The sequence below is a fragment of the Notothenia rossii genome (genome assembly GCF_949606895.1).
Source record: "Notothenia rossii genome assembly, chromosome: 9".
Classification (NCBI taxonomy): domain Eukaryota; kingdom Metazoa; phylum Chordata; class Actinopteri; order Perciformes; family Nototheniidae; genus Notothenia; species Notothenia rossii.
In genome coordinates this window covers 80025598-80038886 of record NC_136907.1, presented here as the reverse complement: position 1 = coordinate 80038886, position 13289 = coordinate 80025598, and the positions used below count along the sequence as shown (strand labels likewise).

At 40.6% G+C, this 13289-nt stretch overlaps 1 protein-coding gene across 5 annotated transcripts in view; it reads left to right on the top strand.

Moving 5' to 3' along the window:
- slc39a6 (solute carrier family 39 member 6) overlaps window positions 1–13289 on the top strand; it is a 29542-nt gene extending 16253 nt beyond the window's left edge. For all 5 annotated transcript variants that reach the window (XM_079648992.1, XM_079648990.1, XM_079648991.1 and 2 more), the window contains 6 exons: window positions 118–306; window positions 3125–3203; window positions 5503–5889; window positions 7991–8071; window positions 8505–8695; window positions 10270–13289. In XM_079648992.1, the coding sequence (XP_079505118.1) occupies window positions 118–306; window positions 3125–3203; window positions 5503–5889; window positions 7991–8071; window positions 8505–8695; window positions 10270–10422 (1080 nt within the window). In that variant the 3' untranslated portion in view covers window positions 10423–13289. The remainder of the gene's footprint in view (window positions 1–117; window positions 307–3124; window positions 3204–5502; window positions 5890–7990; window positions 8072–8504; window positions 8696–10269) is intronic.

Genomic DNA, 13289 nt, shown 5'->3' with positions numbered 1-13289 from the left:
TATCGTATCGCAATACTTTCGTATCGTGGCTGAAGTATCGCGATGGTATCGTGGGGAGCCTGGTGATTCCCAGCCCTACTGCTCAGTCTCTTGATTTCTTATCCGTCTTTTCTTCAGTCTCAGGGCGGCCATCACCACCACCACGAGGATTCTGGGATGAATGATTCGGGACACGAGCACCACGAGGAGGAGGAGAACCTGGACGGCGTCTGGAAAGGTTTGACGGCTCTGAGCGGCGTGTACATCATGTTCCTGATCGAACACTTCCTCACGCTGGGGAAGATGTACAAGGACAAGAAGCAGAAGGTCAGAGACGCTTCAGACTCAAGGCTTTATATAGCAGAGAGGGCAAAGTACACACATCCTGTACTCTAGTAGAAGTACACACATCCTGTACTCAAGTAGAAGTACACACATCCTTTACTCAAGTAGAATAACACACATCCTGTACTCAAGTAGAAGTACACACATCCTTTACTCAAGTAGAAGTACACACATCCTTTACTCAAGTAGAAGTACACACATCCTGTACTCAAGTAGAATAACACACATCCTGTACTCAAGTAGAAGTACACACATCCTGTACTCAAGTAGAATAACACACATCCTGTACTCAAGTAGAAGTACACACATCCTTTACTCAAGTAGAATAACACACATCCTTTACTCAAGTAGAAGTACACACATCCTTTACTCAAGTAGAAGTACACACTTCCTTTACTCAAGTAGAAGTACACACTTCCTTTACTCAAGTAGAAGTACACACTTCCTTTACTCAAGTAGAAGTACACACATCCTTTACTCAAGTAGAAGTACACACATCCTTTACTCAAGTAGAAGTACACACATCCTTTACTCAAGTAGAAGTACACACATCCTTTACTCAAGTAGAAGTACACACATCCTTTACTCAAGTAGAAGAACACACATCCTTTACTCAAGTAGAAGAACACACATCCTGTACTCAAGTAGAAGTACACACATCCTGTACTCAAGTAGAAGTACACACATCCTTTACTCAAGTAGAAGAACACACATCCTGTACTCAAGTAGAAGTACACACATCCTGTACTCAAGTAGAAGTACACACATCCTTTACTCAAGTAGAAGAACACACATCCTTTGCTCAAGTAGAAGAACACACATCCTGTACTCAAGTAGAAGTACACACATCCTTTACTCAAGTAGAAGTACACACTTCCTTTACTCAAGTAGAAGTACACACATCCTTTACTCAAGTACAAGTACACACATCCTTTCCTCAAGTAGAAGTACAGATACTCGTGTTTAAAAATACTCTGGTGAAAGTAGAAGTACTGACTAAACTTCTTTACTCAAGTCAAACTAAAGAGGCTTTGAAATGTACTTCAGTAAAAAGTACCCATAACTAGCAGCTGTTTTAAAGAGTACACTCTCCGTAATCGAATATTATTTTTAAAAATCGATTTTATTTATATATTTTTTTATTATTATTATTATTTATGTTTTATTTATTTTTCTGTCTTAGTTTCAACCAAAATATAGACTAATGCTAATAATAGTAATAGTATTAATAATTGTAAATGGCCATTGGTCACACCACCAGTTTGTTTTACGTTAAACTTGGAGGAAGCCTGCGTGCAGAGCAGACTGCTGCTGCAGCACGCTACACACCGCCCCCACCCCCCCTCTCCCTCACGCGACTAAAGATGAACAAAGCGGCAGGTAAAAAGAGTTCAAGGAGCTGCATCATGTTGATGTTTGTTTATTTGTCGTTTATTTTGTTTGTACTGTTAAACATGTTCCAGTAAGGAAAACAACGGAATTCCTTTTGACTGAGTTTTTTTTTTCTTCTCTCCCGCATGGGGGGGGGGGGTCGGTCGAATAATCGATTATTATTCGCCAGGGCTGCCGAATCATCGATTTTGATCATGGTCAGTTTCTGGCAACCCTAGTAGCTACAGTGTAGAAAGGTCAATAGCCGTGTTCACACCGGAGTACCTTTCCCACTTTAGTTCCGATATAGTTCCGAAATGTCGCGTTCACACCAAAAAGAGCCGGAACTAAAATTTGTTTTGGGAGTCCCAGCAGCTTCGACTGAAGCCAGCCCCCAACTCCGGGTACTTCCGGCCGGGGCCTCCGGGTGGCAGTATACGCCGTGAAGTGGTTTACGGCCTGCCAGTAAACCCAAAGCAGAAGAAGAAGAAGTGACGTCAGCGGCTTCATTTGCCTAATCCTCCCTCAGGGACTTATTCCGGTGTGAACGCGATCTGTACTTAGTTCATCAGAAGTAAAGAGTTCTGATGAAATAAGTTCTAGTGAACCTTTGTGGGAAAAGTACTGCGGTGTGAATGCGCCTAATGGAAAAACTGAAGTCACAAGTGCAGTACTTTGAACAATGTAGTAAATGTTATGATATATTAGATAAATAACTTTCACGATGCAGACAGATGAATGCTACGGATGTTCTTTGGACAGTTCAGGTGTTGAACAGTCTTACGTCCTGTGGGATGAAACTGACCCTGGGTCTCTTTGTGTTTTGGTTATTATTAAAGGGCTCAAAGTTTATTATAACACATTAATCCGGGCTTTAATTAGAAACGTCTGAGACTGTTGCACCTGTTTGTGTAATTGCGCTGATGAAGGGTTGCATTGCAGCACGTTTGCTCAACACTGAAGTGACATCACTGAATGAGTCCCGTTTGGACACGGACGTGAGGAAATAAGGTCCGTGTTCCTCTTTAAACTGCCAACTAAAGGAATAAGGTGTAGTGTAAAACCGTTGGAATCAGACTACTGTATTTATATACAAAACATAGAACTATATATACTTTTTAAACTATTCAAAACACGGATTATGCTTTGTAAAAAAGTCTGAAAAATGACAACTTTTAGTACTCATGATACCAGGAATATTCTATCATTTATGTTTTAACTATTGGAGTTAAATACCCAGCAATATCTAAATGAATGTGTGTTTGATTGGATTTAGGAATATGGTATTTTATACGCATTAAATTCTCACATTTGAAAATGTTGAGGGACTTTTTTTGAATGCACATGTTGCTCAGGTATCAGAGGAGGTCCAGGCTGTTGGAGGCTCTGGTCATCAGGAGCTTTAGTGTTGTGGCTGTTTGTGTTTCAGGTCCAGAAGAAGTGGGATCAGAACGATAAAGCAGATCCAGAGAAGCAGCCGGCGCTGGAGGACCTGAAGCCGGCTGAAGGTGAGGAGAAACTCTCTGAGGGGATAACGGTATCTTATTCCATTCACTTGTATATAGAGCGGGGGTGGGGAGCCTTTGTCCTCTCAAGGGCCATTTCAATTTCTTCAACATCCTCCGAGGGCCGTACAAATTATTGACCTCTCTTTAAAAAAACTCAAATCACAGCCCATTCATTTCAGCTTTCTTTCATGCTGTGCAAAGAAAGAGAAACGTCTGAATCCAGAGATCTCACCATGACTCACCATGCATGCACGTGCACGGTGTGGCATGCATGCACGTGCACGGTGTGGCATGACCACCAACACAGAAAGATATGGACACAAGATGTGTGCAAATGTATTTAGTTTCCTATCCATGTGGACAATATTTAAGTAGGGGGGGTCTAACCTTCTCTGGGGGGCATGCTCCTCCTGGAAGATTTGTTTTTAAATATTGAAGTTAAAAGCATCAATCTGGTGCACTTTGAGAGCAACATGAAGAGATCTATGGATACATCTCTCAACACCCATATGAAACAGAACTGGAAGCAGATTCTTCTTTATGGATATTTTACAAATCACTTCCCTTTCAAACTGTATTCTTGTTTATTAATAACAACTTTTATTTACTGTCATATAGTATTTTATACTCGTTTGCTTTATTCTCTTGTTTTTTTACAACTATAATGATCATATAAAGATGAGCCTTTTCCTCACTGGTTGTAGAAAAAGCTTCTTATATTCGTTAGCATAGCTAGCTAACCAGATGCTAATAACAAGTTATTGACTGTCTGATCAGTGTGACAGATGAACAGATCGCCACTGGGCTTTCAACTAAAGACACAGCCACGCAGACACTGCAGCATGTGTACGGCTCCTTATCTGAAGTGCCGGAGCCCCGTTCTGGTGCTCTCCATCAGAACTGCCCTCCTGACATACACCACGTGATGACACGTTAGGCTCGTGTTGTGTTCAAGGACCCTGACCTTGGTCAGGAAAAACAGGCACTCTGTTGTTTAATTTTTTTGCGGTCTAGATTTCTATAATTTTTTTATTTTTTGCGTGTTTATAAATTACATCGAGGGCCGTACCAAATGGTCTCGCGGCCCGTATACAAGCCGGAGGTTCCCCACCCCTGCTATAGACTCTTCTTGCACCATTTGATCAGTTTTATTTGTTTTATGTCCTATATATATTCATGTTGCTCTGTTGGAGGAGCCTGGGACCTATGATGGGATACGATAACACTTTAATGTTCAGATCAAGTCTGAAATGCTCCTTGCATCACAGCAGCTCCATGGGTAACATCAGCATCAACAAATATCAAGACACATGAGAAACAAACCTGGAACATCACAGCAGGATCAGTGAGAGCTGCTCAAAGAGCCTTCAGCGTGCATCTGATCTGAGAGGAGCACAGAGGACGCTTCAGGCTCACCTCCGGTTTTCATTCACATATCTAAACTGTGGCTAATGTACAAATGACAGTCTGGAATAACAAGACCCAGAAAACTTGCAGATGAGAAGAAACCCCGACATGTTGGTCGTTAACATCTTGGCTGGAAAGTGGAGGAGTAAATGTGCTGCGTTGTTTATAAAGCATATTTTCAGACTCAATTCAAAGTTCTTTAAATCATCATTAACACTTAATGAGATCAAAGAAAGGAACACCAACACAATGCAGGAACAGATTCATAAAACCATGCATAAAAGAGATTCAAAACCACATTGTGAATACGGAAGGTCCTAAAACAAGTTCAAAGGCTTCTGGGGAAGACGCTGAGATAACTCGTGTTTTTAGCCTCGACTTAAAATAACTTTATTGACCCCAAGCTGGGACATGTCTGCAGCAGCATGGAAAGACAAGGCGTTGACATTAGAGCAATCAAAAGACTAGAAATAAACAATCCAAAAAAAAAGTAGAAAGTATACTCGCTGAATGAAACATTTACTGTAACAACATATAAAGCAGGATATTATGTATTCATGTGTTGTTCAAGGAATGGATTTTATAAAATAGGTTTTCGGGAAGTTAGTTCCATTTGTGGGGCGCATAAAAACTAAAAGCAGCGTTTTGTTATTTAAATTAGAATTAGAATGATATTGTATGTCAGACTGTTAAACTTTGTAAGAACATTCATCCGTTTGCAACTTATATATATTCCAATTATTTTACTTTTATGTGTGTTTATTGTGTTGCTCTGTGGGAGGAGCCTGTGACCTCAGATGTCTGTTGCCATGACTCCTGTAGCTCTGAACACATGACCATGAAGACCTTGATGTTTATTGTGTAGTTTACCAGCTGCTCCCTCTTCCTCCAGAGGTGGAAACTAACGGCGCGGCGATGTTCGGCGCACCGTCCCTCGCCCTGCGGGGGGGCAGCGAGGCCGAGGAGCAGCAGGTGATGTTGGAGCCCGAAGTTTCCATCGTTTCGGCTCCAGAAGAATCCGTGGACTACACGGCGGAGGACTGCGAGAACAAATGCCACTCCCACTTCCACGACACGGTGGGAAACGCAGACCGGCAGCACCACCATCACCACGACTACCACCACATCCTGCACCACCACCACTCCCAGAACCACCACCCCCACTCCCACTCGCACTCCTACTCCGAGCAGCACTTCCAGCAGGCCGGCGTGGCCGCGCTCGCCTGGATGGTCATCATGGGGGACGGGCTGCACAACTTCAGCGACGGCCTCGCCATCGGTGAGACATCCTGGGAGTGACATCACAGAGTGGGAGGGACATCTGAATCGGAAGCTTTGTTTTGTGTCGTATGCTTGTGATAAAAGAGCTCAGATTCTGAACTGCGGCGATGGCAACGTAGCTTCAGATGCCTTATGCAACGATACACCGGCTCAGATCCTGTACTTCAGTGAAAGTAGAAGTACTCGCCATCGGTGAGATCCTGAGCGTGTGGGTTCATTAAAGACTGGGCGGGAAATCATCAGAATCAAAATCAGATCTTGTACCCGAGTGAAAGTAGAAGTACTCTGATCTTGTACTTGAGTTAAAGTAGAAGTACTCTGATATTGTACTTGAGTAAAAGTAGAAGTACTCAGATCTTGTACTTGAGTAAAAGTAGAAGTACTCAGATCTTGTTCTTGAGTAAAAGTAGAAGTACTCAGATCTTGTACTTGAGTAAAAGTAGAAGTACTCAGATCTTGTACTTTAGTAAAAGTAGAAGTACTCAGATCTTGTTCTTGAGTAAAAGTAGAAGTACTCAGATCTTGTACTTGAGTAAAAGTAGAAGTACTCAGATCTTGTACTTGAGTAAAAGTAGAAGTACTCAGGTCTTGTACTTGAGTAAAAGTAGAAGTACTCAGATCTTGTACTTTAGTGAAAGTAGAAGTACTCAGATCTAGTACTTGAGTAAAAGTAGAAGTACTCAGATCTTGTACTTGAGTGAAAGTAGAAGTACTCAGATCTTGTACTTGAGTGAAAGTAGAAGTACTCAGATCTTGTACTTGAGTAAAAGTAGAAGTACTCAGATGTTGTACTTTAGTGAAAGTAGAAGTACTCAGATCTTGTACTTGAGTGAAAGTAGAAGTACTCAGATATTGTACTTGAGTAAAGGTAGAAGTACTCAGATCTTGTACTTGAGCAAAAGTAGAAGTACTCTGATCTTGTACTTGAGTAAAAGTAGAAGTACTCAGATCTTGTACTTGATTAAAAGTAGAAGTACTCAGATCTTGTACTTTAGTAAAAGTAGAAGTACTCAGATCTTGTTCTTGAGTGAAAGTAGAAGTACTCAGATCTTGTACTTGAGTAAAAGTAGAAGTACTCAGATCTTGTACTTGAGTAAAAGTAGAAGTACTCAGATCTTGTACTTGAGTAAAAGTAGAAGTACTCAGATCTTGTACTTGAGTAAAAGTAGAAGTACTCAGATCTTGTTCTTGAGTAAAAGTAGAAGTACTCAGATCTTGTACTTGAGTAAAAGTAGAAGTACTCAGATCTTGTTCTTGAGTAAAAGTAGAAGTACTCAGATCTTGTACTTGAGTAAAAGTAGAAGTACTCAGATCTTGTACTTGAGTAAAAGTAGAAGTACTCAGATCTTGTACTTGAGTAAAAGTAGAAGTACTCAGATCTTGTACTTGAGTAAAAGTAGAAGTACTCAGATCTTGTACTTGATTAAAAGTAGAAGTACTCAGATCTTGTACTTTAGTAAAAGTAGAAGTACTCAGATCTTGTTCTTGAGTGAAAGTAGAAGTACTCAGATCTTGTACTTGAGTAAAAGTAGAAGTACTCAGATCTTGTTCTTGAGTAAAAGTAGAAGTACTCAGATCTTGTACTTGAGTAAAAGTAGAAGTACTCAGATCTTGTACTTGAGTAAAAGTAGAAGTACTCAGATCTTGTACTTTAGTAAAAGTAGAAGTACTCAGATCTTGTACTTTAGTAAAAGTAGAAGTAATCAGATCTTGTACTTTAGTAAAAGTAGAAGTACTCAGATCTTGTACTTGAGTGAAAGTAGAAGTACTCAGATCTAGTACTTGAGTAAAAGTAGAAGTACTCAGATATTGTACATTTTAAAGTGTAATGCATTTAATTGGGGAAGTTTAAAAACCTTAATAGTGATTTAAAATGTAATTATTTGTGCTTCCCTACTTGGTGGTTTTTATCTGGTATCAGCAGTGCAGTAGCGTTGATCCGTATATTATATAGATGTACAGTATATATATATGTATGTATGTATGTATGTGTGTATATATATGTATATTTGTACACACACACACACACACACACACACACACACGTTATATAGATGTATATATTATATAGATATTGATGTTACCCCGTGTCTCTGCAGGCGCTGCCTTCACGGAGGGTCTGTCCAGCGGCCTCAGCACCTCCGTGGCTGTGTTCTGCCACGAGCTGCCTCACGAGCTGGGTAAGAGCTCCGTCCTTCACATCCTGCATGATCTCATGTTTCCTGGACATGTATCTGACATTGAATGAATCCTGAACACATGTATAAACAAAGTTTTTTTTAAAAAAGCATTTTAATAGAGAACGTTTTTATCGTTTATACATTTTTATATCAAGAGTTAATAATGTAGTTTTTGGGAGAAGGGGGGGGATTCAATTAGTTTAAACTTCTTCCCACAACTTTCCGGATGCTTAAGCAGGTCGATCATTTGTTTATATATCATTTGTAAGTCAGTAATATTTAGTTTATCAATTTGAAACTGTTTGTACAGTATCATAATTCTCTTGTTTCATTATTATTTTTTGTATTATTGTTTTACACCTTTGAAATAAATAATCCATGGATGTGATTCTCATCCCTCGTCTGTACTTTAACTGTTGACTACGTTTCCCAGGTGACTTTGCGGTGCTGCTGAAGGCGGGAATGACGGTGCGTCAGGCCATTCTCTACAACGGGCTGTCGGCCTTGATGGCGTACCTGGGCGTGGTGATCGGTATATTGATCGGACATTACGCGGAGAACGTGTCCATGTGGGTCTTCGCCCTCACAGCCGGACTCTTCCTGTACGTGGCGCTGGTGGACATGGTGAGTCGAGGACCAACGGCACCACGATACTTTAATTATACATAATAACCAGAGAGGGTACAAGTACACACATCCTTTACTCAAGTAGAAGTACAGATACTCGTGTTTAAAATACTCTGGTAAAAGTAGAAGTACTGACTAAACTTCTTTACTCAAGTCAAAGTAAAGAGGCTTTGAAATGTACTTCAGTAAAAAGTACCCATAACTAGCAGCTGTTTTAAAGAGTACCTGACCTCCCTTTATATTAATAGAACAATAATGTCATTGTTATCTAATGAATGTGTAAGTACAGTAACGAAGTATTTGTACTTCACTACTTCCCACCTCTGATAATAATAGTACAGTAGCAACATCAACCAGGACAAATATCAGAATATGTAAACAAACAGCCCGGCTTTCCATCAGAAATAGTTCCTGTTCTTCTTCTTCATTGTGTCTCCTGAGGCCTGTACTACGAAGCCGGTTCAACATAACCTGGATATGTTTGAGTTACCCACCTTACCTAATCCAAAACATTACAGCGCAGCGTCATACTTCCTGAATGAAAAGTAAACTTTAATATTAGACAAACTTTAAACATCCATGACTTAAACACTTGATCCAGGATCAAAGCCACATAGCTGCACCTGCAAGGTGAATACAGCTGGTAACAGAACAAGTGTTTGAATGCGTACATGAACAGGTTTATGATATCACTGCCCCGTCTAAGACACCATAAGTTACCATGGAGATCTAGCCCGCTAAAAAGTGAACCAGCGTCGTAGGACCGGAAACCCAGAGTTTACCCTAAAGTTAGCCGCTAAGGGAAAATCCGGCTTCGTAGTACAGGCCTCTGGCCTCTTGTCTCAAACTGTTTTCTGGTGTCAGGAGAAGTGAAAGTTTGCAGTCAGCAGCATCTGTCTGTCTCTCAGAGAGCGATGCCTTCAGGAACAGATGGCCTCGTCACACACACACACACACACACACACACACACACACACACACACACACACACACACACACACACACACACACACACACACACACACACACACACACACACACACACAGAAATATACACAGGCTGTCACAACCCGCTGCCAAAACCCAAGAAAGCTTATTTTGTCCGATGCTGACCTCTAGTGGCCAACATGTGCACTGCAGAGAGTAAAATGCTAACAAAGGTATCAACTGTAGCTGTGAACATGACAGGATGTGTGATTACCTAGAAGAGCATCAGGACTGTTTGAGGCATATGATAGCTATGTGATTAACATTATGATTCAGCCTCTATGGAGAGAGACATATGACAAGCATGATCATTTCTGACGTGGAGCTAATCTGAAGTAAACATTGAATACTGCTTTCTATTCCTCCATCTTGTGACTGTGGAACTCTCTCTCTTGGATATCAGCATGTGAAGGACACTGTTCAGGAACTAGTTGATGCTCTGTATGTGATGACTCCTTCCATTCTGGAGAGGATCACAGATACATGGATCCTGAGACTCAAGCTCAAGCCGGGGACCAGGGAGATCTTTCTCACAGAAGCCAATCACAGATCAGTGTGACTTCATGTTGTTTGTCTCTCCGCAGGTTCCTGAGATGTTGCATAACGACGCGGGCGATCACGGCTTCAGCCACTGCGGCTTCTTCCTGCTTCAGAACGCCGGCATCCTGCTGGGTTTCTGCATCATGTTGCTCATCGCCGTCTTCGAGCACAAAATCCAGCTGGACCTGGGATACTGACGGAGACGAGGTTCCCGCTGAAACCCTGACATCACTCATGTCATCACTTCCTGTGCCCTGCTCTGGAAGTCAATGGTTTTCTGGATGTGTTTTGGGTTATTAGCCTGAAATAAGGTGTGTGGAAAAGTGAATTTAAAAACGGAGGATGTCTAAATGAGACGACTGAACCTCATCACGCTTAACATTAGCGGCCTTTAGCTTAGCGGTGGTGACGTGCTGTAGTTCCTTTATGACCTAACATCCTACAAAAATCGTGTGAGCATCATAAACTTCAGTTTGACACAGACATTTTTTTTCTGCAATAATCCAAAATCACATGGAGGAATCCCATTGGACCGGGGAGATGCTGCCTTCAGGGTCCAACAAAGAAATAGGTCATCACTGTATTCAGTGTGTCTGTCAGAAGTGCAGTGCTTTATTTTGTATTTGTTGTTATAGACCTTAGTCTAGTCAGCTTTGTTTAGCGTGTGATTCCACATGAAGCGGGAAGGAGCACCAGTTCAAACACGGAAATGTTGAACAGGAAGTTGCCATGTCTCAGGACTCGGATAGAAGCTTTTTATTTTCTTGGACAGCTGTTAAAAAGTAAGTATAAAAGTCCTCATAAAAAGCTCTTGAGGCTGATTGGATCGGTTTTTAATATATTAACTAAACTAATAAGAAACTTCCGGTTCTTTTCACCCCATAATATCAGATTGTCGTTTTATAATGTTTAAATCACATTATAAAATCATGATTAAAGAATCTGAAAAATATACAATTTTAAAAACTGATGATGTGGAAAGAAATCTTAAAACTAAATGTTAAAATCGGTTTATTTGAAGTGCTTCTGCTTTCCTTCGTTGATAGAGTAAAAGTAGCAATGACTTTAGCATGAGAGCTTGGTTAGCGCGCAAAGGATTATGGGAGACTGTATACTTGACGATATGATTGGACCACAAATTAATAACAAAACAGCTGGGAGTAGCCATGTGACAACAGTTGCCTTTTTTTCTAGAAACAGAAATAAATTAGTTTTCGTTGATGGAGTTATTATGAAATAGGATAAGTATTGTCATGGACACGGTAAGGGGGGGGTGCTGAGGGGGCTGCAGCACCCCCATCCGCGAGGCTCCACTAGCCCCTGCACCCCCAAACGCGGCGCACCTACAGTGTAAGCACGCCACAGTTTTGAGACTCTGCTAGTCCCCCCCCCAGCGCGTCACAGCTTCTCCGCTGCGAGGCTCCACTAGCACCCCCCGCACCCCCAACTCTGACTTCCCGTGTCCCTGAGTATTGTTGACACAATCCTGAAATGATGACTCTGCCTTAAGTGTCTTTTATAAGGCAAACAAATACCCTAAAAAGACTAAAAGATGACATTAATATTATTTAAAGAAGATGTTAAATTTAATGAAGGGGGAATATGTGAAAAAATAAGCCATAAAAACAGGAGGGGCTTATTGTACTGCTGCGTTTTTGTACATTTAATTATAAGGGGTGTAAGAAAAATAAGTGTAACCCAGTAAGGGCCAAACACGCCAACCTCGTAACGGCAAATTATATACAAATATTCTGCTTTTTGGAGTTTAATTTAAGGACGTTAATGTGTTAAAGGTGCCATTAAAACCTGCAGGAAGGTACTTTTAAAGTGGGACTCGATGGGAGCGTGTGAAGCCACTTTGTTAATCAGCAGAGGCAGTTGAGAGTCCCCAAAACGGCAAGAGAGACGGAGAAATATTGAAAACATTTTAGGCAGGAAGTCCGTCCAATTAAAAATAAGCTTTGTTTAGTTTTGATTGAAGGATACAAAATGGCGGACAGTCACTCAGTGAATATTTGATAAGAAAGAAAATCATTCAAATCTCTGTGTTCTTCTCCAGGATTTGAGGTACACATATATTTTGTAAAACGATAAATAAATGAAGGCTCCGCTTAGTAAGATGTTCTGTTGTTTAGGATCGGGGCGCAGAGCTTCATAATGATCGCATATAGACAGAATTCATAAAAAAAAATCTTTACATTGTCGACACTTGGACCTTAAACACTGAGCAGTCCTTCACTTCACAAACACAAGCAAATGCATTACTTTAACGTCTTTGTGAATGTTTTGCAAATCTATCAATTTTCAAAACAGCCAGTATCTACAGGTGAGCTTAATGAGTTAGAGCGGTGAGTTTTTTTTTTAATTAATCCTTTTTTTAATATATTTTTATGGGCATCTTTTTCACTCTGTGTTTTCAGCTTCATTTAAGTGAGAAACACGGGGATCTTTTTCACATTTTTCTTCGTGTTTTCAACGGTATTGCTGCGACCAAAACGTAATTGAATATCAAACCCGGTGCCCCGCTCTCACTGGCATTGATGGGGAAAATGTAAAAAAAAAAAAAGTTGTACATTTACTATTTAATTGATATATTATGGTTTCATTAATTTAAGCTTCATGCATTAGTGATATTTCTGTATTAACATTCAAGCGTACCTCCTGCAGTACCTCAAAGCACCCCTAGGGGGACACTGCTTTAGATTAAGGTGTTTTTTTGGCCCTTTCAGTTTCTCTGTTCTCCAATCGGCAAAGCCCCTATCTCCATTGTGTTAATTAAAGGGGGGTGGGATCTCTTGGCACGTCTACATTGACTTTAAACGAGTTATTCAAGCTGATTTGGCCGCTCAAATGTCCCTGGGTATTACTCATCACTGTTTGTTTACTGTGTATCTTTCATTTGTGTTTTTATGTATTTGTTCATTTTATTGTTACAGTTGACAGCGTTCAGAGAGTAATATACAATCAAAACATAACTACACATTGAGTTTAGTTTTAATTTCCTTTTTTTGTATTTCACTGTTTTATAAACGTTATGAAGAAGCCAATTTTTTTTCTAGCCTTT